Source organism: Leopardus geoffroyi, chromosome E2 (assembly GCF_018350155.1).
Source record: "Leopardus geoffroyi isolate Oge1 chromosome E2, O.geoffroyi_Oge1_pat1.0, whole genome shotgun sequence".
Lineage (NCBI taxonomy): Eukaryota > Metazoa > Chordata > Mammalia > Carnivora > Felidae > Leopardus > Leopardus geoffroyi.
Window position 1 is genome coordinate 18,840,834 of NC_059335.1, and position 25,221 is coordinate 18,866,054.

General features: G+C 39.6%; 1 protein-coding gene across 4 annotated transcripts in view; it reads right to left on the reverse strand.

Moving 5' to 3' along the window:
• Nucleotides 1-3,201: 3,201 nt before the first annotated feature.
• Nucleotides 3,202-25,221, reverse strand: part of UBA2 (ubiquitin like modifier activating enzyme 2) — a 41,280-nt gene continuing 19,260 nt past the window's right edge. Inside the window, exons 9-18 of one of the 4 annotated variants that reach the window (XM_045442502.1) lie at nucleotides 24,215-24,314; nucleotides 22,798-22,964; nucleotides 20,425-20,518; nucleotides 20,225-20,337; nucleotides 15,768-15,923; nucleotides 13,864-13,960; nucleotides 9,620-9,725; nucleotides 7,890-8,026; nucleotides 6,217-6,434; nucleotides 3,202-4,883 (exon numbers count right to left, since the gene is read on the reverse strand). In XM_045442502.1, the coding sequence (XP_045298458.1) occupies nucleotides 6,253-6,434; nucleotides 7,890-8,026; nucleotides 9,620-9,725; nucleotides 13,864-13,960; nucleotides 15,768-15,923; nucleotides 20,225-20,337; nucleotides 20,425-20,518; nucleotides 22,798-22,964; nucleotides 24,215-24,314 (1,152 nt within the window). In that variant the 3' untranslated portion in view covers nucleotides 3,202-4,883; nucleotides 6,217-6,252. Of the gene's footprint in view, nucleotides 6,435-7,889; nucleotides 8,577-9,619; nucleotides 9,726-13,863; nucleotides 13,961-15,767; nucleotides 15,924-20,224; nucleotides 20,338-20,424; nucleotides 20,519-22,797; nucleotides 22,965-24,214; nucleotides 24,315-25,221 lie in introns of those variants that run through there. The other 3 variants (XM_045442501.1, XM_045442503.1, XM_045442504.1) reach the window with 3 other exon arrangements.

Sequence of the window (25,221 nt, forward strand, 5' to 3'; positions counted from 1 at the left end):
TGGTGGATTCAGGAAAACGGAAAACGACCTTGAGTGGAAGACTTTTCACTTTTGCAGGCACTCCCTGCTCAGAGGAGTTCAGGAAGGTGCCCACAGTGTCGCTGGGCGCAGGGAGCCTGAATGGGGAATTGTGTCGGTGCAGACTGACCCGGGTGTCCGGCCTCAACATTGATGAGGAGCGCCATTCTCCTCAGTTGGCGTTTGAGCAGTGTCTTACCCAGCAGTTCTTCCCCAGCACCTCTCAGATCTTGCAAAAATCCAATCCACCCGGCCACCCACCGCCAGCCAAGCTCACGGTGTTGAGGGCAGGTACACGTGGATGCAAGTGTTTGGGGGAGCAAATATCTGGAGGATATCATTGCATGAAAAATGATCTCCACTCTGAGAAAAGCAAATTAAATCAGCAATGAAGTATCACATTTCACTGACCACATTACTATTTAAAAATGGATATGGTGAAACTTGCATATATTTTACTGGTATGAGTGTCAGTTGGCACATCCTGTCAGGAAGAGCAATTTGGTGGTATTAATGGTGTCATACACAAACAAAAATACTCTATGCAGTAATGTTCCAAGAAATGTTTTTTAAAAAATTTTTAATGTTTATTTATTTTTCAGAAAGCACAAGTAGGGGAGGGGCAGAGAGAGGCAGACAGGATCCAAAGCCTGCTTTGCACTGACAGCCACAAGCCTGATGTGGGCTCGAACTCACAAACCACAAGATCATGAGATCATGACCTGAGCCAAAGTCGCTCAACTTGGGGCACCTGGGTGGCTCAGTCGGTTAGGCATCCGACTTTGGCTCAGGTCATGATCTCCCAGTTTGTGGGTTCAAGCCCTGGAGCCTGCTTCAGATTCTGTCTCTCTCTCTCTCTCTCTCTCTCTCTTTGCCCCTACCCTTGCTTGTGCTCTCTTTCAAAAATAAATAAACCTTAAACAAAAACAACAAAAAGATCCTCCTCCTGTCTCTCCTTGTAATCTGGCTTGCATCAGATCCCCTTATCTGTCTGTAGTGTCTGGACCCCAATTATAGACACAAGTCAGGTTTTTTTTTTCCCGGGGTCTTGGGACACATTCAGATGCCAATCAAGTGTGGCTGTCTAACTTGGGTTCTGAGGGAAGAGGGACGGCACACAGCCAAACTCCACATGGAGGAGTTGCTGGGATCCACTCTTCTTTCCCTCCTCCCGGCTGCAGCAGTCTTTACCCTTATGAAATAGTACTTCCTAGGGAGAGCAGCAGGAAATCTTTCACTTGAAGCCCAATTGTACCTCTCCCAGCTCAGCTCCTAGGGGCCAGTCTTCCCACGCACAGCACCAGACCCAAGGTGTGTGTTCTCTACTGGGAGGGCATGAACTGGGAGCTGTCCCCAAAGGGATTTTTCCATCCCCTCCTTTGAAGCCCAGCTTTTTCTATCAGATTGAGTCCACCAATTTCCCCTGGTCCTGGTATCCCCCCTTTGGCCTCTACAGAGGCACAGAAGAGTCAAAGCCATGGACAGGCTTGGTTCCCCAATCTAAGAATTAGGGTTAGGATGTGATAATTTCCCCTTCCTTCCTTCCTTCATCAGGGAGCAGTTGGTCCTTCCTTGGAAGGACCTTCCCTTTCTTGTCCTGAAACCTTATCCTGCACCCAGGAAAGGGCATTTATACACAAACTTTGTGTGTGGCAAACACCCAGCAGGTCTGTAGTTCCATGGGGCAGGGGGTGGGGAGCATTTGAGAATGTTGATTCCAACAGCTTTTGGTATCACATTTTTGAGCTTGAGGTTGGTGTTCATGACTCAGTGCTGCTGGAAGCAGATGCTGGGGCCAATTGGGAACCTGGACAACACAGATGTGGGTCCTCAGATCCCCATTCTACTGCCTATTGCTACCTTAAGTTGAGTTTCTCTAAGAAGTTGAGTTTCTGTGAATAGTCCTTAGTGTCTTACTACTTTCAAAGGTTTCTACACAGGCTGTCAAGGTTTTCTCAGTGTGGCACAGCACAGAGTAGGGATGCAATACATGTTTATAGAATGAATGACACTGTACACAATGCCTACATTTTTCTGAGATTGACCTGAGAAAGTGAATTGTTGGTGGATCTTTTTTTTTTTTTTTTTTCTGACAGCGTGCGCAGGCAAGCAGGGGCAGAAAGGAAGAAAGCGAGCATCCCAAGCAGGCTCGCGAGGACCCCCACTTTGGCCTTGAACCCACAAACCACGAGATCATGATCCGAGCCAAAATCAACAGGCAGATGCTCAACTGACTGAGCCACCCAAGCACCCCTGTTTTTTAAAATAAGCTCTACACCCAACATTGGGCTTGAACTCACCACCCTGAGATTGAGTAGCATACTCTACTGAGCCAGCCAGGCAATCCTGTTGGTGCATTTCTAAAGTAAAAGCCTGAGGACCCTGGAACATTTGTACATTCTAGTAAAATTTTTCTGACCCTTTGCCTATGTAAGTCATCACTTGTTGCAAGATTAAAAATGTTTAAAGCTGAGTCAGAGACAATTAGCAAAACTCCCCAAAATGTTATTTTATCAGAATAACATAGTATCTTCAGAATATAATCAAACTGCACAGCATCATCATAATCCTGTAGTTCAACTTGATTTTTTTTAGTGAGAGCAGTTCAAAAATTTCTCAAAACTCTTGGCTGGAATTTATTTTAAATTAGTTGCAGGGGACAAAAAAAAACTTCCCTCTGTGTGCAGAATGCAAATAATGTATTCCCAGTATGAAAGCGTCTATAAAAATACTTCTCTAAATATATCCTCCTGGAAATGGTCAAAATGGAGATGCTGGGAGGCCTTTACCACCTCCCCAAGACACAATGACTAGAAATATCTGCCATCATCCTTTCTTCCCTGCTTTGACTTTTTAAGTTTCGATTTTCTATAGATTACAAAAGGCTAGTAGGAAGCTTAAATTTGCCCATGTTCCTTGGCCACAGAGCAGGTCCTCTCCAGATGCCTTCAGACGCCTGCTACCGATGGGCAATTTTCAGGAACAGGAACACCTATTATGAACCAAATGTTTTCTACAACTTCTAAGCGAACCACTAATCTACTGGGAGCAACTTGGCTATCTTGATTCTATGGAGACTCAAATGAAAGAGAATTCTTCCTAAGTCACAGCCTAGCAACAAGGACACAGAGGACTTCGTAAATGTTGGACCCAGGAATCACTGCAACACTTTCTCATGCCAACTTAGATTTTTAATAACTTTATTGCCTTTTTGATTTAAATCATAGAATATATTCATTACAAAACTTGAAAGTCACATAGGCTCAAAAGGAAAATACAGACTATATATATATATGTATATATATATATCCACCTTTATTATGAAAGTTTTCAGAGAAAAGTTGGATAGTACAATGAACAATGTATACAGGCTCCACCTAGATTCAATAAATGTTAATTTTATCTTTATTATACATTTTGCTGAGCCATTTAAAAGTTGTTATGAAGCTTCATTTCATTCCTAATATTCCAAGAATAAGGACAGTAGCCTCCATAAGTACATTATTATACCTAAGAAAATAATTCCATTATCACTTTATTCCATTTCCAATTGTCACAAGAATTGTTAAAGTCATTTATTTTGCACTTGAGTTCCAGAATGTCCCACATTCTGTAGTTGTCTCCTAATGTTGTTTGGTTTGTTCCTCTACCCCCTCTATTTCCTGTCAGCTGGAAGTCAGGTCTAGATGGTGGATTAAGTTCAGGTTAACATGGGTTTTTTTTGCCTACGTTCTGTTGTATTCTTCATATCGTCTCATTACGAAGCACACATCAAGTTGTCCCATTATTGATGCTAGGTTTGAAGACAGGTTTATAGCGGTGATAGATCAGTCCGTTATCAAAGGTTGATTTTTTCGTTTTGCAAATTATCTTTATAGCAACACTTGAGCACTGTGTAAAGATTCTGTTCAACAGCCTTTTGCAAAAGGTTTTGGCATCCATTGATGTCCGCCTGATTGGTTATTTCATGAAGGGGTCAGGCTATTCTATATTAAAACACTGAATCCTCTCATACATGCCAAGTATGCAGATTGATCTTTGAGACAACAGGCTACATAGGTAAACTTGAGTCACCAGACCATTCCCATTAAGGCTGGAAGATGGTTTGTCAGACTATTTCAGGATAGAGCTGCTGGGGAAAGACCCTTGACGAGCTCTGCGTCCGGCTCCCCAACTGAGAAGACAAACTCACATGGGAAAACAATGAACACAAGGCCAAATCTAAAGTGTCTCCATGCTCCAGGTATGTGGAGGCAGCTTGGATCTGCTTAGTCTACTTGGGCAATACCTCTGTGTTGGACCTGCCTTGCTGACCCTGATTTTATTGAAACAGGTAGAAACGGGACAGACCCTGCTGGAAAAGGTAGTAACAGAGTTGTAGAGACAAAATGCACTGGTCTCCCAAAACACAAGCGTATCTCTACAGATCAAACTGGTACTCATTGCCATGTACATTAAAATGGAAAAGAACATACATATACAAAATGCTGAAAACACATGGACAGTTGAGTCTAAAGGGGCACTGTGAGGTTTTAGGAATGGAATTTCCAAACTGACCATGATCACCAGTGACCAACCAGTTAACTGAAACATTTCTGAGAGGTGGTATTCCAGAATATTTCATTATTGTCTGTTACATAGTTTTGTCATTTTGAGATTTTCTTTTTCCTGGAGGAAAATGGAACATCTTCTAAAAATCTAAAGGTAAAGTGAACCTCACAGACTCCTATAGTTGTAGGTGGGGATTCAGCTTGCTCACTGCTGTACTGAAGGCTGGAAGTCAGTCCATCTTGTGGGCATCAAGCAGCATGCTCCTGAGGGCTGAGTCTTGTTCAACATGATTTTCTGAAGGCTTTGATTACATTCTGAATTTACAAATGATATAAAACAAGGAGTAAGAATTAATAAGCTAGATGGCAGAGTAAGAATTACACAAAGGGGAACAAAACAATGAGCTATCAACTTGAAATTTGAATTGACTGTGGTCAAAACCACCAACGGCCAAGGTACAGAATGGGGGAAAACAGCTTCAGGGGGTTTCTATTATCTGAAAATTCAAGGCACATCTGTGTGAAGAGAGAAGAACCCTAAGGGCCAGGGTACTCTAAGGTCCTGGGCAGAGACATAGGTGCTGATCCATCTAGTGCTGGTCTGGCCACATCTGTATGCTGGAGTTGGGCTCTAAATGGTACACTCAAGAAGGGACTTTGATGAACTGGGGGTTGGAGGGGCAGCCCAGGGAAGACTGCAGAATGGAGAAGACTCTCCCCTGCTCTGGAATCTCAAAGCCAAGGTTCTATGTTACTGGGGCTAGGCAAAGACCACTTAAATGAATTCTCAACAAAAGGCCAGTTGTTTACAATCGAAACTTAAAAAGCAACATTGCCATTAAAAATTTTATTTTAGAAAGTACTCATCTATGGCAAACCGTGGAGGTCATTTTTAACCTTCACATCCATTATGAGTTAGTTTTTTAGAAGGGAAGAATTTTGCATGCCTGCAGTAGTATATAAACCCAATAAGGCAGCAGAAACGTGAACTCTGCAGGCTCGTATAACAAGTATGCAGATGCCATTTATTTGGTCCATAAGTACAGTGTAGTCGTATTTGAGTTCTACAAAACACCAAATATAAATAACCTGAAACTGTAACAATACACAAAAATTGGCTTCTTACACAGACATACCAGGCAGTACAAGCTGAAAACTTGAGTAAATTAACATTGTTTTACATTAATATACATAGTGCCAGTTAACATTTAAAAACAAGTTTCAATGCATAGCACGTGATACTTCTTTGAATCTGTTTCAGTCAGTTAAGAGTATGAAAATGGTTAGATCTAGGCTAAAAATAATTCTTCTTCTAACCAAAAATAAAGGCATAATATTTATAACCAGGTATCAACTTTACTAAACCACAATATTTTAAAACTGTTAAATGATACCTAAGGGTATTTACATTAAAAAGGCAACATGCATTGTGGTGTTTTATCTCATGACTGGTTATGCACACATTTTGTTCAAAGGGCTTTAAAACTATAATCCTACTTTCAATACAGCATACTGCAATGTTTCTAATTGTTCTAGCAAAATGAATGCTTTCAAAGGGAGCAGAATCATCTTCAGGTCAACGGTGTCAATTTTTTCCCTTTGGAACAAAGGACATAACAAATAACCTTGTTCTCCCCAGATGACCTACTGCAGTTAAGAGGGTTCTGTTTAGAGGCATTTCTGTTCAATCTAATGCTATGACATCGTCAAGCTCTTCTGTCTGTTCTGTGCGTGACCTCTTTGCACTGATATTCTCTTTCTCATCTAATTTCCTCTTGCGACTTCTCTCTTCTTCACTGATGTCAGCATTATTTGAAGGACCTTCTTCATCTGAATCAACTATGAGCACATCATCTTGCTCTTGTGCTTATTTCAAAAAAAAAGGGAAAAAAGGTTAAAAGTGTGGGCGTTACTAGTGATTCACTAATATTTTATGAAAGTGAAAAGTTAGCATTTCCAATATACATCAAACTTAAGAATAGCTACCCTTAGGGAACCTTCACTTTATACATTATACATTTCTGTACTGTTTTAATGTTTTCTGTAACGAGCACCTATTTTTGTTTTCTAATCTAAACAAAAAAACTGTAACAAGCATTATGTAACTCAAATTATTATAGCTCCTTGTTTCTATTTCTCCAACAAAAAAGGGGAGGGTGCATATCCTAATACTGGTAGCAGTGGTAATAATAGTAATAAAACAACAACAACAACATATACATAGCACTTACAAGGTGCCAGGAACTGTTCTGAGCACTTTGCATATAACAACTCATTTAATCATCACAACAACCCTATAAAGAAGACAATAATATTATCCGTTTTCTAGAAAAGGAAACTGAGGTACAGAGACTGACTTGCCCAAGGCCACACAACAGCAGAAGTCGAGGCCAGGATTCAAACCCACACAGTGGGCTCTATAGTGCATGCTCTTAACCTTACACTACAGTTGGTTTTGTGTACCACCCCCCATCCCACCCCTGCCAAACCAAAGGCAGAGTACCTGCCTATCTTACTCATGGCTAAAGCCTCCCAAACCCCATGGTAATGGATCAATCAATGCATATTTCAAATTACGATTTTTCAAAAATGACCATGGTCCCTTCCTCATAGGAGAATGATAGACTTTTCCATTTCTGGAGGGGAAAAAAGGTCATGAACCCATGGCTCACAGGTGGGCCATGCTCTAGTTAGTCTCAAAGTTCATCTTTAAAATTCTGAGAGGACAGGAGAACCAAGAACAACCATATTCCAAAGAACACCAAAAACTTGGGGTTAAAAAAAAGTTAACTTTAGTTTCCTGACTGAAAAATGAAGAGAGGAGGGTTGCGGGACGTGAGCAGGTAGTAAACATCCAAATCCGAGCACAGTAAATCACCAAGCACTAGCACTGAAAACTCAGGGTAACAGAGTCCCTGATGCACTTTACCAAAGTCATACCAGTTCTCAGGAAACTGTGAAATTCTAAAATTCTATACTTACCGAGCATCTGTTCACTCAACAGAGATGCATTGATTTGCTTCCCCTATTTAGAGGGAAACAAGCATACAAAATCCAAAACTACTACTAAGAATGAACTGTCTTCACACACTAGTAAACTCACCGACACTTCTAGTTTTAAAAGCCCACTAACAAAAAATAATAGTTCCTATTTTCCATAAGAATTAAAACAACCAATGCCAAACCAATCTACACCTTTAACAATCCTACAGATTTCTATTTTATGGTAAAATTCGTAAAATACTCATAGTTTCTTTCCATATAATGTCTTGCTTGGTGGGTTAATTAACAAAATGCTGGCTGGCTAGGGCCATGACTCACCAGTGGACGTGGAAGGCTGAGCTCCATCGTCACTGCCATTGGTTATGCTTTTGGCAGCATCTTCAGCCTGTTTGGGCCCCACTTTTTCTGGGGCATCACCAACAACTTCAAATTCAACATCCTTCCCTAGGTCCTCACTGTAAAATAATCAGACACTATAAAACTGGACCCCATGACAAAGGCACACCAGAGAGACACTGTTCCTCAAAGCTCTAAGTGCATTTACTATGTACACACCAAATATACAGATGCTGATTTTCAAAGAGCTAAAATTAAAAATAACACTGCACACAACAAATTTCTGTTGTTAATTCAAAACTCTACTTCAAGTGTTCAATACCATTGCCCCTTCAAATCAGGGAAAAGGTTTTTTAAAAATGTTACATAACTTCCACTTCTAGAGCAGAAAACGGAGTCTAAAACTTTCTGGCTCAATGTTGCTCTTAAGGCATTATTTCTTTAGCTACCAGGTGAAGAGTCTATACACTCAACCCTGATCTTGACCAAAGTAATTTGGCGTTTAAGGAACAGGGTTACATGGACTCTGGGTCTCCCCACCATCTTTACTGGCAGTACCCTCATTTTGTAACACATTTGCAAAAACATGTATGAAAGTTTAATGCATGAAAGTCAAACAAAAGACTTACATGTTATGTTATAAGGGGGGAGGGTTCTGTTCCCAAGGAGCTAAAAAATATGATAAAAAAAAAACAACCCTAATTATGCCTCCTCTTTAGACACCATCTGATATTTCCATTTTACTGTAGATCTACTTTCATTGTTTTTTCTTGTGAACTTGAACACGAGCACACCACGGACATCCAACGGTGTCTAATTGAGACTAGGGATCACACCCGAGCAAAAATTCTCTTTGACTCAATTGTCTAACTTTGTGAAACTTATACTCCTTACTAATAACTCACATTCAGTCTTCCCTGTCATTTGATGCTTTTTATAAACCAAGTATATAAAATGTGATATTCTCCAAACAACTACACAAACTGTATGTTTGCAAAGAGATGGCAATACTGGCAAAACAATCAGATGAAGGCAGCAACCCTCCATGTTTGTAAGATAATGCCCAAAGTCCTAAGTTGGTGTGCAATTTAGGTGTGTCAATGGGCATGCACAAAAGTGCACTTTATTTGACAGGTAAACATACCAAAATGGAAGACTATCTGTATTTTAACTGTGTTATATACATGCAAATACTCTGTAATGCAAGCACTTTGAAGTTTTTTTATAAAATGGGCAGAACATTAAAAAAAAAAAGTGATTCAAACATCTATAATTCTTTTCATTATCTCATTAAGATCACAAGTTAAATTTGTGTTTTATGAGGGAAATATTTCTTCCTTTCTTCTAATGAATCTTTAAAATGGTTGAAATTTTTATTTTAGTTCAACTATCAAAATGAACTCATCTCTGATTATAACTATTCAAATGCTTGGATTTCTACCTTTTCTAGGTCTTTCTGATCAGACACCACTGATGATAGTTACCCTTAAACATTTTTTGCCTATTCCTTTTATTTCAGAATTCCCCAAATTCCTCTGTAGGTCAAGCCTCAAAGGAACTGAGTAGCCAACTCAAGCAAATATACCACGTGGTTTCAAGTGAACAACAGGGCTTAAGGGTAAGAAAACATCTTTTTCTTCACTCTTTAAATATTCAAATAATTTCTTACTTTAATATTAATAATTTCTTATTTTAATATTAATAGTTCCCACCTATGAAGGATGTTGATCAATAAAGTATAGTCCTGAAGGAAATCGTCTGCTTGAAGCCGGCTCCCATTTCTAATTCCAAATTCTGACAGCTTTTTATGATTGTTAGCTAAGAAATTGGAAAGAAATTTAGATACTAAAGTTATATTTCCACAGAGCAGTCACATTAGCTTTAAAAAGGTTAATCCCCCCTCTATAAGCTCAATTGTCATCCCCTCAAATTCGTATGTTGAAGCCCTAACCCTAGGCACCTCAGAATGTGAGAGAGTGTTTTTTTTTAAAAAGGTGATGAAGATATAATGAGGCTGTCAGGCTGGGCATAATCCAACATTTTTCTCAGAAATCAAGGAGAGAGACCTCAAGAGAAAGCAAACCTGTGGATAATTTGATCTTTCGACCTGGAGCCTCCAGAATTATGAGAAAATAAATTTCTGTCACTTAAGTCACTCTGTCTGCATATTTTGGAATGGTAGCCCTAGCAAACTAGTCCACTACAATATTAGACACTTAGAAATTCAGCCCTGAATGAAAGCTCAACTATTAAAACTGTTGCAAAAAACCCAAACGGTGAGAAATTCTGACACTCTCCCATTCAAACCAAATTAATCTGGAATCCTGAAGGAGTCGAAGACGACTTTTAGAGCTGTTCAACATATATTCTACTTACAAAGAGATTATCTACAACAACTTCACTTTTCAGCAAATTTTACAGAAACATGAGAAAACTGTTGATTTGAATGGATCTTTCTATTTTTCAACACAAATTTTCAACATTTCTTAATGACAAGTCAGTGGGGACTCCCAAAAATAATCACTCTATAGTTTTAGTTTCCACATGTCATTTCTGCTTCATGCAGCAAAGTACCTAGCACAGCACCCCCTAACACTCAATAAACCCGATACATGGATTAAAATACTCCCATGAAGAACAATTCCTCCAACCCAACTTTTTAGGTCACCACCTCCTCCTACCTATTGTTGGGTCTTTCTGCCTTAATTATCCTTTCTCCCCTGAATGTTCAGATGCTCCTCTCTCTTAACCTATACAAGCACTCAAGTATCATTTACAAAACTGCTTCCTCACTTTGCTCCCAATTTATACCCTCTCCTCACAACAGAGTGCACTTTATTGAATATTTGCTCCATGAGGGACACGCTATATAGAACCTGTTGACCTATGCAGTGCCTGGCACATGCTAAGTAAACTGTATTTTAAATTCTAGTTATCGTTAAATGTATGTAATTTTCTATATAATCTAATAATCTTTTTCTTTGTTGGTTATTATTTAGTGGCTTGTAAGGAAAATGCTTAGAAAGGATCCCCTCCTTGAAACCCAGAAACTAATGATGGTTTCTTTTTTTGGAGAGTAAGTGGGGGAGAGAAGGAGAGAAGGAGAGAAGAGCGGGGAGGGAGGGAGAGAGAGAGAGAGAGAGAGAGAGAGAGAGAGAGAGAGAGGGAGGGAGGGAGAGGGAGGGAGGGAGGGGGAGGGGGAGAGAATCTTTTTTTTTTTTTTTTTTTTAATGTTTTTATTTTTGAGAGAAAGAGAGAGAGAGCTCAAGCAGGGGAGGGGCACAGAGGAAGGGGGATAGAGGATCCCAAGTGGGCTGTGTGCTGACAGCAGTGAACCCAATGTGGGGCTCCAACTGGCAAACAGGATCATGACCTGAACCAAAGTTGGACACCTGAGAGACAGAGAGACGGAGAGGGAGAGAATCTTAAGCAGGCTTCATGCACAGTGTAGAGCCCAAGGCAAAGCTTGATCTCACAACCCTGGGATCATGACCTGAGCTGAAATCAAGAGTCATGTGCCCAAATGACTGAGCCCCCCAGGCGCCCCACTGCTGACAGTTTCTAATTCTTTCAGGTTTTTTTTTTTTTTTAAAGTAAATTCTATATCCAACGTGGGGCTCCAACTCATGACCCCAAGATCAAGATATGCGACATTGACTGAGCCAGCAGGGCGCCCCTACAGATTTCTTATTTTAACTTTTTAATCTATCTGGAATGCCTTTAGAGAATGGTAGCTCCTACCCAGACTTCCATCCTCAAGCCCTTTTACATATTCCCTACTTAACCACAAACTCTTCAGATCCAACGTGTTAGAAAGAAAAATAGTCTACTATGCATCTATCCTGGTCAATTAACATCATCTCCAAAGCCAGAGTCCTGGCGACAGTCCTGTACAAGCCCAACAATGACACTTTTCTTCACCTGGCCGACCCATAAACTCTGACTGCAAATCTCAACTCTGTCATCTGCTTATGCCTCAGTAAACAACCCTCACTACCTTCAGTTTTTTCTCCCTAACTGGCCCCCTGCTTCTTCTTTCACATGCTTAACTCCTCCTCTGCAGACTATGCTAGAAGGTAAATACATTAATACATTCCCTGCTTATAAATCCTGGTGGGAGGAGGTCACTGGGGGAGGACTACAAATACATGTCACATGTATGCCACACAAAGCCCTCCGGCTGTGCCACCACCACCAACCCCACAGCACCCTACTTTCCAGTGAAACAAATAACTGGACGTTCTGAAAGCCTTTTACGTTGTTTCACAAGCTCATGCGTTTTATAGCAGCTGCTGATTCTGCCCAAATGTAGACATTCCCTTCTCTGCCAGGGGGCCTTTACTTCTTTAAGAACTGGCCCAGGAGTCCTTTCTCCTGTGACCCTTCCCCTTCACAAGGCTTCCGACCTTGTATGCTCTCTTCCTACAGTTATTTCTTAGATTGTAGTAAATCCACTTGTTGACCATCTTTCCTCTCCTTGCAGGCTTTAAAGTACTTCAAGACAGGGACCACTGCCTTATTCATTCTCGAATTATAAACACAGGACTATACCTATAACACAGGGCCCTAAATGTATTTGAATAAATCCCACCCTTAGTACTCAGTAGCACATGTATGCTGCTACATGTGCTACTGAGAAGGACCAGTTTTAAGCCACTGAGATTCTTGACCAGTTTCCATTTTTACAGCCCAAGCATTTGAAAGAGCTGGCCAGAACCAAGGGAGAGTGTATCGTCATGGACAAACTTTCTATGTGCATATGAAGACAGCTAGCTAAAATGGGGCTTAAACATTCAACTGGATTCTTAAAATAGACTACTACCTAGCCAAAACAGGGTCTTGAATTACTCATGACCTAGTATCTCAAGCAATTTCTTGACTAGAAACTACAGCCAACAGGAATCCTGACACTAAGTTTTAATTTAAAGGCTTGACATTTGAATAACCCTATCAGGATCTGACAAAGTGTCCTGAATAAATGACCAATGAACAAATATGTGAATAAATACATCTTATTTTGGGAAAACAGTGCCCAAAGTAATGGCACCATGACAAAATTGGGGATGTGGAGAAATCAACTAAAATGGCAGCCCAAAGAGATGAGCTGCCAAAGTGACTGAAGAGGTGTGGGAACATCTAAGTACACGAAGATTGACTAGCACAGTCTGAAGGGAGCACAACCATAACCAATTCTAAGAAAGCTTAAACAGAACCAAATGCATTGTACTTTATACAACAAATGCATTAACAAAAGGGATGACAACCTGCCTGAACTTTTGAAAAGGAAAGCCTAGAAAGCCTGGAAAGCCAAAGGTGGGCAATGATTTTCAGTACTACTTTCTGCTCTATGGCAGGCTATCAAGGCTTCTCTGCTCTTTGACAAAACACCTAATAGCCTTGGGGTGCCTAGGTGGCTCCGTCAGTTAAGTGTCTGACTCCTGATTTCCACTCAGGTCACGATCTCACGGTTGTGATCGAGCCCTGTGTGGGCTCTGAGCTGGGTGTGGAGCCTGCTCAAGATTCTCTCTTGCCCTCTCCCTATGTACCTCCCATCCCATCCCCATGCGCACTCTCTCTCAAAACAAACAAAACCCCTTAATAGCCTTAAATTACCCTAACGGCCAGAGCAATGTTCCCATTACTAATTTAGCTTCAAGGATCCAGGCAAGGATAGTCCTTGTTAGTGGACTAGAGCATTATGGTCACTGTAAACATAACTGTGCAGTGGGTTCTTGAGAAACAGTCCCTGAGACACCCTGACAATATGGAAGTCCCCACACCTGGAACTGTGGTGATCCCAGCAAGACAGTGCCACCTAGGGAATGCACTTTCGTGACCAAACATTGCCCCTTTCAGCTGTGATACCGAGCAATATGCACAATGAACAGACTCATGTTACTTCTTCATGTATACAGTTTCTACCTAAATGAGAGTGAATAAATGCAACGTGTATTACCTTCTGTCTCTCCCTCTTCTGAAGATATTAGGATTGTTCCTTTCCCATCTTCAATTTGGACATCTGGTGCTACCATAGCAAATTTTTCTTTCACGATCTAGAGGACAAAAAAATTTAACATATTAATATATGTAGTTAAAGACCATAAAAAAAGAAAAAGAAAAAACAGACATTTTCCCCCCATACTTTCCCGTTCCATTGGAAATGGAAAGGGGGCAAGTTGTTCTTTAGGACACCCAGGACATGCAGAAAGCACTGGAAATTCACCCAATTACTCCATGCCCATGCTGTTCACCTTGTACTCCCATGTTTGACCACTGAGAACATTCAGATAAAACTTCCTCCAAATGGGAGATTGCAAACTCCTGATTGGCTCTTGGTATTCCCTACAGATTAGATACTGAGCTAGACATTTAACACATTTCATCTTAGTCTCTAAGCCAATCCTGTAGTGGAAGATGTTCTATAGATGGAAAATTTATAAGACGGATTCTTGGATTAGTCTTCCTCTTCCCAAGTGCCATCTCTCTTTAAATTTCAAGATGGATAGGGGCGCCTGGGTGGCTCAGTCGGTTAATCGTCCAACTTCAGCTCAGGTCATGACCTCACAGTTTGTGGGTTTGAGCCCTGCGTGGGGCTCTGTGCTGACAGCTCAGAGTCTGGAGCCTGCTTTGGATTCTGTGTCTCCCTCTCTCTCTGCCCCTCTGCCACTCATGCTCTGTCTCTCTCTCTCTCTCTCAAAAATAAACACAAAAAAAAATTAAAAAAATAAATAAATAAATTTCAAGATGGATAAAGAGTGATAACAATCTGTGAAATACTAGCTGCTTTTAGAAATGACAGGGGAAGGGTGCCTGGGTGGCTCAGTTAATGTCCAACTCCTGATTTCAGCTCAGGTCATGATCTCACTGTTCACTGACAGTGTGGAGTCTGCTTGGAATTCTCTCTCTCCCTCCCCAACTCGCTCATGCTCTCTCAAAAGAAATAAATAAACATTTTTAAAAAATAACAGGGGAATTCTCTAAAGGTCGTATTACCCTAAAAATAGTGGACTTGCCTTTAAGCTCAAGAATGAGTACATACCAACTACAATTATTTCCTAAGGAACCGGGTGGGTCAATCAGCCTCTGCTGGCCAGTATACCAAATCCTGCTGCTTCTCCATCAAAACGTAAGCTCAAATCAATCTGCCCTATGTAATCAATTCTGGGAGAAAGGCTATTCCCTCTCAAGCAGCCTGGCCGCAAAGGTCTATGCCCCCTATGTTGGGTAAATATGAAACATGATGATGAACGTTATCAGAAAGCAATCTGAAGTGATCCCCAAAGTAGGAAGTAGCATCCATTCAGGCCATTTTGGAAATCTTCCCAAACACAGAGAAACTAACCTAACCAATTTAGGAAGAACCTAAGGACCAGACCACACACTAAACTTCCATTTCCCTCACTCCACAGCGCCACTGGTATATCCAGATGCACAAATGCTGCATTTCCTAAGACGCCAACTTAACACACCAAAATCAGGACCCTTACTAGACCATTTAAGGATACCGTCTGTCAGAAAACACAATTCACACACTATCTGGTAACAGTGTCTCTTGCTTGCCAAGAAACTGTGTCACCTCTGTACAACCTGTGGTGCATATTCCATCCAAATTCATCTATTCCTTTCTGGGATGTGAGGCACATATTCTGGAACCACAGACCAAAAACGTAGTAGGAACCCAGACAGTAAAGCAACCTAGAATATCAGAGCAATGCACTTTAGCAGTCAGAGCCTTTCAGAGTAATTATGTGGTTTAGTTTGTTATCATGTTAAACTATACCGCAAAAGGGAGCCTACGTTTTCTTTTTTTTTAGGAAAGGAAAACGAACCTTGTGGAAGATTACCAGCCTGTACACTTACCTTATCCTGTAATGTGAGAACAGTCACTTTGTGTACATTCAGCCGAACAGTCACCTCTGGCTTGCTGGCACATACATAACAGTTAGGGTTAGGAGGATCCAGTGCACAAGGCACAAGAAGCTTCTTTCTTGGGTTTGGTTGTTTGTTCAAAAAAATCTTTGGAGAAAAAATACAGGCAGAAACCAGAAATCTTATGCTTTTATATACCATATAATTTGAAACCTACGGTCTTCTTTACTGCATGGTCAATAAAAAATGACTTAAATAGGGGCACTTGGGTGGCTCCCTTAAGCATCTGACTCTTGATCTCGGCTCAGGTCACAATCTCATGGTTTCTGAGTTCGAGCTCCGCATTGAGCTCTGCACTGACAGGAGAGTCTGCTTGGGACTGATTCATTCATTCTCATTCTCCCTCTTTCTCTCTCTCCCTCCTCCCCCCCCCTCCACCGGCTCCGCATGCTCTCTCTATAAATAAACTTTAAAAATGACTTAAATCTTCCCTTCTAGATGGCAGAAAACATAAAGAAAATCATGGCCTTTTTAAGAGCCTGATTTTCTTTCAACTTTCTTTAACAGTTAGTGACCATGTGAAAGGCTGTGTTTACTGAAAAATAATCTTGAAGACTCTATAAACTATTCTGCAAACTAACTCAGCGAATTAAGGGCCTAGCTGTATTCATCTCTGATATCATTAAATCAATTTTGGGGTATCTTCCTAGTAGTTATTCTTATCAATTTTAAGCCAACCTCCCAATAATAAATACCAATATGCTAATTTCTCCGAATAATGGTAACACTTTCACAGATGCATGGAACCAATGTGCTGTTTTTCTTTTCAAGTTGTCTTTGACGACTACAACATTAACGTTTATATAAAGAAGAGAAAAAGTGATGTACTCCAGGCAATATTAGCACCTATTTACAATTTCCCAAGCATACAAACAAAAAATAAAAGCCAATGAAAAATTTAAAAATTGCAATGGATAAAAAACTTGCACTGAAATTTAAAAAGGTCCCAACTAAGGGACGCCTAGGTGTCTCAGTTGGTTAAACATCTGACTCTTGACCTCAGCTCATGATCTCCTGGTTCCTGGAATCCAGTTCTGCTTGGGCTCTGTGCTGACAGTGTGGAGCCTACTTGAGATGCTCTCTCCCCTTCCCCTGCTCATGCACACAAGCACGCTCTCTTTCTCTATCTTAAAAAAACAAAAAAAGGTCCCAAACTTACCGTCATTATTATTTACTACAAAGTTCAGCAAACACTAGCAAGATCAATACAAACAAAGGTCAAAAGAACACTAGAAGTAAATACACAAATTTCTCACTTTGTGATGACCATGTTAAGTGTGGCCACCTGCTAAGACGAATTTTAAAGTGGAACCTCAGATTCCCCAAGCTTAAAGTAAATCCTGGGGTGCCCAGCTGGCTCAGTTGGAAGAATATGAGACTCATGGGGTGCCTGGGTGGCTCAGTCAGTTAAGTGTCCAACTTTGGCTCAGGTCATGATCTCATGGTTTGAGTTCGAGCCCATGTGGGGCTGTGCTGACATCTCAAAGCCTAGAGCCTGCTTCGGATTCTGTGTCTCCCCCTCTCTCTGCCCCTCCCATGCTCATGCCCTCTTATCTCTCAATAATAAATGTTAAAAAAAAAAATTAAAAAAAAAAAAAGCATGTGACTTGATCTTGGGGTTGTGAGTTCAAGCCCCATGATGGGTGTAGAGATTACTTTTTAAAAAAAAGAAGAAAAACCAAATCCTGTGAGAGGCAATCAAGTGCTGGGAGGAGGGCTCCTGTAGCAACAGTATTGCTAGAAGTTAGTCATTGTATTGGCAAGGTCAGAGGCAGGGTTCAATGGGGAAAACAGATTTGTTTGATCTAAGCTTCACTAGGAAGATAACTGTATGAAGGGAAATCAACAGTAACGGAAGCAACTGCTAACCCTGTTGATGCCCAGGCTAATACTATTAATTCATCTTAAAATTCACTTATAAATGTGAACCAAAAAATTCAGACATAAACATCATTAACCCAAGAGGGAAAAAGCTGAGTAAAAAGAAATGAGAAGGATGTTATAGGAACGAGTAGATATTTTAAATAAATTCAACAATTAATATTGTTTGTGAGTTCAAAGGGATGCATACTGTAGCCACAGGACAAACTCAGGCTGCTAGAAGGTAGAAATCAAAAATGAAGTTCTTAGGGGCGCCTGGGTGGCTCAGTCGGTTATGCATCTGACTCTGGCTCAGGTCATGATCTCACAGTTTGTGGGTTTGAGCCCTGTGTCGGACTCTGTGCTGACAGCTGGAAGCCTGGAGCCTGCTTCAGACTCTGTGTCTCCCTCTCTCTCTCTGCCCCCCCCTCCCCCAACTTGTGCTCGGTCTCTCAAAAATAAATAAAATGTAAAAAAAAAAAAAAAAAAATCTAGTTCTTAGAATTAAAATTTTGATAGTTAAGAAAAAGAATTAAACCAAATCAAGGTAGCAGACCGGCAATGATTCTACACCCATTCACCCCGAAACTACATGGAAACAATAAAAAATATTTTAAGAGTAAATCAATAATAGCACTGAAAAGTATGAGTACCACTGCAGAGTAGGTAGTTTCTCTCCCCCAAAATAAACATTAAAAAATATATATGCATATATGTATTTCAAAATTCCTAAAAATAAATTGGTCTTTTCATGTCAACATTATAGTAAAAAGGAGAACATAAATGAGCAAAAATATTCGCTAGAAGTATTTTCAGGAAGTTTTTTAAATTGCTAAGCTGTTAAGAATGCAAATCATCTTCAGGCAAACTCAAAGTGAAAGCAGGAATCCAAAGAGAATGTCCAAGTGGCTTTGGTTTTAAAAGATAAATCTAGGAGCCCCTGGGTAGCCCAGTCGGTTGAGTGTCCGACTTTGGCTCAGGTCATGATCTTGCTGTCCTTCAGTTTGAGCCCCGCGTCGGGTGCTGTGCTGACAGCTCAGAGCCTAGAGCCTGTTTCAGATTCTGTGTCTCCCTCTCTCTCTGCCCCTCCCCCACTCATGCTTTGTGTCTCTCTCTGCAAAAATAAATAAACTTTAAAAAAAAAGAAAAAATTAAAAGATAAATCTAGTCCATCCCTCGTGCATGTAGAACTCTCTAACAGAAACTCCCATAAAGCAAGGACCTGGAAGAGGAGGCAAGTAAAGAAGAGGAGGAAAATATCTTTCCCACAAAAACAGCAAGACAGATGATTGTGACCTCGGTGCTTAGGGGAGCAGGGAAATATCTTCCTTCATGTTTCATTACAGTAGGACAGGGTCATGCAGACTTGCAACTTGGATTAGAGGAGCTGAAAAACTAAAGCCGAAAATTTAAAAGTAGTACTGGATTGGTAGGATGCCAGGCACCCAGATATAAACAAACACAAATCCTCTTTGAAGTACACCTTCAATAAGTCCTTAAGAATTGTCAGACAGTTTTAACTAACACTAAGTTGATTAAAGAAAAACAAAAAAACCCCACAAATCATATACCACACAGGCCAAAAAAATACTATGATATCTAGCAGAAAGGACAGTACATACATCCATAAAAACTTTAGACATTATCAAAGAACATAAAATAAGTTTAAAACAGAAAAGGAGATTGAAAAACATAAAGAAAACAAAAACATGAATGAAGGAGAGAACTAGAAAATGACAAAACAAAATTGGAAAACCATACAGAACTCTTAAAATTGAAAAAACTTTTTAAGGAACCATACAATGAGTCTAAGAATTCAGTAAAACTCTGGAAACAGTTAGAAGCAAACTAGCTTATAAAATAAGAGAAGCAACTACATTTTCCTTTTTACTGTAACTTCCAGGAAGCTTAAAAATGAGCTCATAAGGTTACTACTGGAACAATGTTTTTTCCACTGCTTTAATCAATTTTATTGTTTTAATTTTTTAGGTGCTCTGTTTAATGTGCTTTTTAGAGTTACTTTTTTTCCCCTAAAATATAGACTACTATTAAAAAGAGGGTGGACTTGGGGCGCCTGGGTGGCTCAGTCGGTTAAGCGTCCAACTTCGGCTCAGGTCACGATCTCATGGTCCGTGAGTTCGAGCCCCGCGTCGGGCTCTGTGCTGACAGCTCAGAGCCTGGAGCCTGCTTCAGATTCTGTGTGTCCCCCTCTCTCTCTGCTCCTCCCCTGTTCATGCTGTCTCTGTTTCAAAAATAAATAAATATTAAAAAAAAAAAAGAGGGTGGACAGGGGTGCCTGGCTGGCTAAGTTGGTAGAGCATGAGACTTTGGATCTCGGAGTTGGGAGGTCAAGCCCCACATTGGATGCAGAGATTACTTGTGAAAGAAACAAAGAAAGAGAGAAAGAAAGAGAGAAAGAAAGAGAGAAAGAAAGAAAGGAAAGGAAAAGAAAGGAAAGAAAAAGGAAGGAAGGAAGGAAGGAAGGAAGGAAGGAAGGAAGGAAGGAAGGAAGAAAAAGAAATACTCACTGTTCTACACTGGTCTATTTTTCCTGATAAAATCTTCAATCCTTCCAACACTATTAACCCAGCAATCACTGCATTAGTAGTAGCGATAGCAGGAATAATGTTCCCTGCCATTGCTGAAAAACAAAGATGAGTATGTTTAACTGTTAGAAAAGAATAACTTAGAATTTTAAGTGATACAATTGAACTACAAAACAACTTACATTTTATATCAAATCTGCTCTTCATATTCATACTGAAAATATGCATCCTGAGGTTTGCAGCAGAGGTGACAAAATCCATTGCAGATGGATCATCCTGCCAATAATTGAAACAATTTAACAAGCCTTCCCACAGATTTACTAATTTAGTTAGTATCACCTTCAAAATAGTACTCTCACATGTGTGTAACAACCATCGTCAACTAGAACAAGAGATGGCCTTGCAGGAGAGGCCAGTCCCATAAGCCTTATAGTAGCATGGAGAATGGATGAATTGGGGGCAGGGTCTCATTATCAACTCCTTGGATCCAGGGATGTAGCCTGACAAGACTGCCAAGGGAAGCCTGGGTAGCTCAGTGGGCTAAGAGTCCAAGTCTTGATTTTGGCTCAGGTCATGATCTCCCAGTTCACGGGATCATCAATAGTAGGCTCACAATTAGTGCAGAGCCTGCTTGGGATTCTTTGTCCCTACAACTGCTCACTGGCTCTCTTTCTCTCTCAATAAAATAAACATTTAAAAAGAAAAGAATGCCAAAGGGCGCCTGGGTGGCTCAGTCGGTTAAGCATCCAACTTCAGCTCAGGTCATTACCTCACAGTTCGTGAGTTCGAGCCCTGCATGGGGCTCTGTGCTGACAGCTCAGAGCCCGGAGCCTGCTTTGGATTCTGAGTCTCCCTGTCTCTCTGCCCCTCCTCCACCCATGCTCTCTATCTCTCTCAAAAATAAATAAATGTAAAAAAAAGAAAGAAAGAAAGAAAGAAAGAAAGAAAGAAAGAAAGAAAGAAAGAAAGAAGAAAAGAAAAGAAAAGAAAAGAAAAGAAAAGAAAAGAAAAGAAAAGAAAAGAAAAGAAAAGAAAAGAAAAGAAAGCCAAGACCCACCAGGCCTCTAGGAACTCAGTCCCACTTAAATGAGTGGAGACTAAGTGTATAGAGCAGAACACCAATTCCACTCACTGACGATGGCAACACTTTCCCAGGTGCATCAGTCAGTAATGGAAGTTGTCTGACAATACAGACTCCAGGCAAAGAGATAAAGGTTTTTTATAGAAAACAATTTCACTAAAAACTCAAACATCTGGACTACACCTTTTGGTTTTCCCTCTCCAAATTCCCTTCATAAAATACCAGTCTCCTGTATTTGCTGTTTCTTTTCACATATGGCAATACAACAAAAGTTTCCCTTTGACAGTTTATCTTCTTTCTGAGATTGTTATCTTGGTCTCTTACAATTTCAGCAAAGTTTTCTGCTTCACTGAGAACATACTACCCTAGCCTATAATTCAAAAGCACTAAAGTGGAGAAGAGAAAGCACTGAGACAAAGCACTGAGAGGATGTGAGTTCTCTACATACTCACTGGCTGGCTGGCTAACCTCAGGCAAATGAAATTCCTTAACTATTAGGGAATATTATAGAAATATTTCAGAAGGTTGTGATGAGGATTAAGTGTGAATATTTAACAGTACCCAACACAGTGTACATCTACTTCCCTAGGCAATTGGTTCATCATACCCATTAGATGTAGATTTTAATCAGAGGGTAGCAACTACCAGTTTCATGGTTTCATTATCTAGCCCTGTGTACAGATGAAAACTACCCAAATCACTCTAACAGTAATAATGCAAATATATATTTAATAGTTAATCTTTATATGACATAAAACCAAAAGAATGTTTTCAAGAATCCCAAAAACATAAACTTACTAGCTTCAGTTTACATGTCTAATTCAACCAAAGTTTCAAACTTTGCACAGAATTATCAGCTTAGTAAAACTGACCAAACTTTTCCCCTTACTTTACAACTCAGGGCAAATCTCTACCATCATAGAAACGTATTACCATTATCACAGATAAATCATTGGTAGACATAGAAAACACTGATTAACAATTAAAATAAATTCATCAAATTTCAAAATATGACATCTAACCACAAACTGCTATTAAATATTATTTTAACTTGTAAGAATCTGTATTTAGAGGTCTCAGACCTTTAACTATTTCAACAGAAAGGCTATTTTATTACTTTCAAGGTTAAATTAGGCCCATGAGCTATTGTCTCCAAAAGAATTTTATGACTTCTATTAACATATCTGCATTTACAAAAGAAATTTTTTTAAGCCGGTGAAACATTTTACTCCAGTCAATTCACATTATTTCTCCAGTCAACATAATTATAAACCACAAACCCATTATCAGAATCAAGTTTTATGATATTACTTGAATTCACGTACAGAAAATTCATAGTTCAGTGTAGTATCAGTATTGTGTTCTCAAATTCTGGTGGGATAAATGATATCCAAAAATTTACTAGTTTCTGGTTACGGTTCAAGAACTAAAATAAGCACGTGATACAGAATTGCCACGTATTTTCAAAACTAACCTTGTCCCATATGAGCTCAGCTCCATCCCCCTTTTCTGCTAAATTAACTCTCAAAGTCTCAATGCTCTTTGAAAACAGACGTGCATAGCTCTTTACATCTAGAACCTGCTGGTCTTTCAGACCTAACTGGGGTTCATTTTGTTGATCTGATGCATTGGTTTCTTCTCCTAAGGGAAAAAAATATTAGAAATTTCACTATTAAACATCATGTGTTTGTTTTATTTAACAATTTAATTAATGCCTGACCAATGAGAAAACCAATATGAAACAAATTCCATTAAAATAATTATCAGGATGCTACAAAGATTTGTACAAAAAACAAAGTGCTAATACCGAAACGGGAAAGCTGCAAGATGGTCTCAGAACTTCATTGGGTTATTGGGGAATTCAAAGATATGTCTAGCACACAGCACTCAGTAAGTGGAAGCTATCAGAACCATATTTGAACTTAGTCTGTAAAGTCAAATATTCGTTACTGTGGAGAACTGCTTAAAACTGACATGCCAAATCTCCTGGGACTCTCTAAGTTTGTGTGCTGACCACTGCTGTGTAATATAATTCAGGTAAGACAAGATACAATGTGTGGAAGAGGCGGTAGAATAAGGAAGTAGCCACTACTACAATAGTTTTTTTTCACATTTAAAATTACAAATGCATTAGGGGTGCCTGGGTGGCTCAATCGGTTAAGCTTTCGACTTCAGCTCAGGTCATGATCTCACAGTCTGTAAGTTTGAGCCCCGCGTCGGGCTCTGTGCTGACAGCTCAGAGCCCGGAGCCTGCTTCAGATTCTGTGTCTCCCTCTCTCTCTGCCCCTCCCCTGTTCGTGCTCTGTTTCTCTGTCTCAAAAATAAATAGACATTAAAAAAAAATTTTTTTTAAATTACAAATACACTAAATCTTTTAAGAGATACACAAAGGTACAAAGATGTATGCGCATGTATACTTAGCACAACACTTTATTTCGGGGAAAAGACAAAACAAAGGTTAACCAAGGGGCACTAGTTAAATAATACTGAATGGAAAGAGCAAGTACGAATATATGAATAGTATGATTCAACTTACGTAAAGTATGTACAAAAGTCCTCTTTGTTTCTGTGCACAGGGCTGAACTACAAAGACATTCCCTAAATGTTAATAATGGCTATTTCCCTAGGTGATAAGATTTCCAGTGATCTCCCTTCATCATATGTTTCTAAACTGTTAGAATTTCTTACAATGAAATTCAAGGTATTTAAAGATTTCAGGTAAGAGAATTACCAATTTCGGTATCCCAGAGACTAAAATGTATTTCTTTTTTAAGTTTATTTATTTAAGTAATCTCTCCACCTAACATGGGGCTTACACTCACAGTCCTGAGAGGTCAAGAGCCACATGCTCTTCCGACTGAGCCAGATAGGCGCCTCATAAAAGTCTTTACCTTGACTTTGTACTTCAGCCCAGTCCAACGGAACTGGAGGTTTCCTTTTCCGCCACAGTTTGTCCATTGTCAACAGATACCGGATATCATCTTTAAAAAGCTTAAAAATAAAACAAAATAAAATAAAATCTCATAAATCCTACAGCCCCTATGCTGATAAAATATAGCAATATCATTGTTGATTACAAATACTACACCATAGAATATTCTGATTTAAGTTCGTGCTCGATACTAACAGATCAACAATTTCCAAAAGATAAAAAAACCCACAAAACTTAAACCTTGTATAGAAAGAAATTTTTACACAGAACCTCGCTTTTGAAATAGTGAAAGCAGAAATTCTGAGGAAAACAGAGAAAGGGAACTCTGAACACTGCTCACTGCACCTGTCACCTCCCCTAGGCACACCTAAAGCCCCAAAGATCAATCAGAAGCAAAATCACACCAATCAAGGAGCTAAATAAACATGCACCAGCTCCACAAGAATTGAATAAAATCATTGAGCCTAGAGATACCAGTTAGTAATACCTCCAAGTTCATGGGTATACAGCAATAAAGCATAAACATTTTAAAAGTAAAGTACTCAAAACCAGCTCTTAACCACCTATATGTAACATCTTGGAAACGTGGTCTGCTCCCACCCTCAAAGTTAAAAAATAAAACAATTACTATTTCAACCTGCCCCGGAAGCTCAAAAACAAAACAATTACTTTTTCAAAAAAAAACGTAATAAACATTACTGAGAGATATCAACATGAATGGCACTATCCTGTAGAATTTCAGATGATTTTAGTATTTTTACTTTTTCCTCAGTTGCATTTCCTATTGTCAGTTGATTTAGTCAATACACTTATTGTGTCAGCTATTAATTTAAAATTGGCTTAATAAAAATATTCAGAACTAGTTCTATCAAAATATGTTCAATTCTATCAATATTTATTAAACATCCTTAAACCTTCAGAAAAGCAGCCAAATATACAAATAGAATACAATTTAGAGCAAAAATC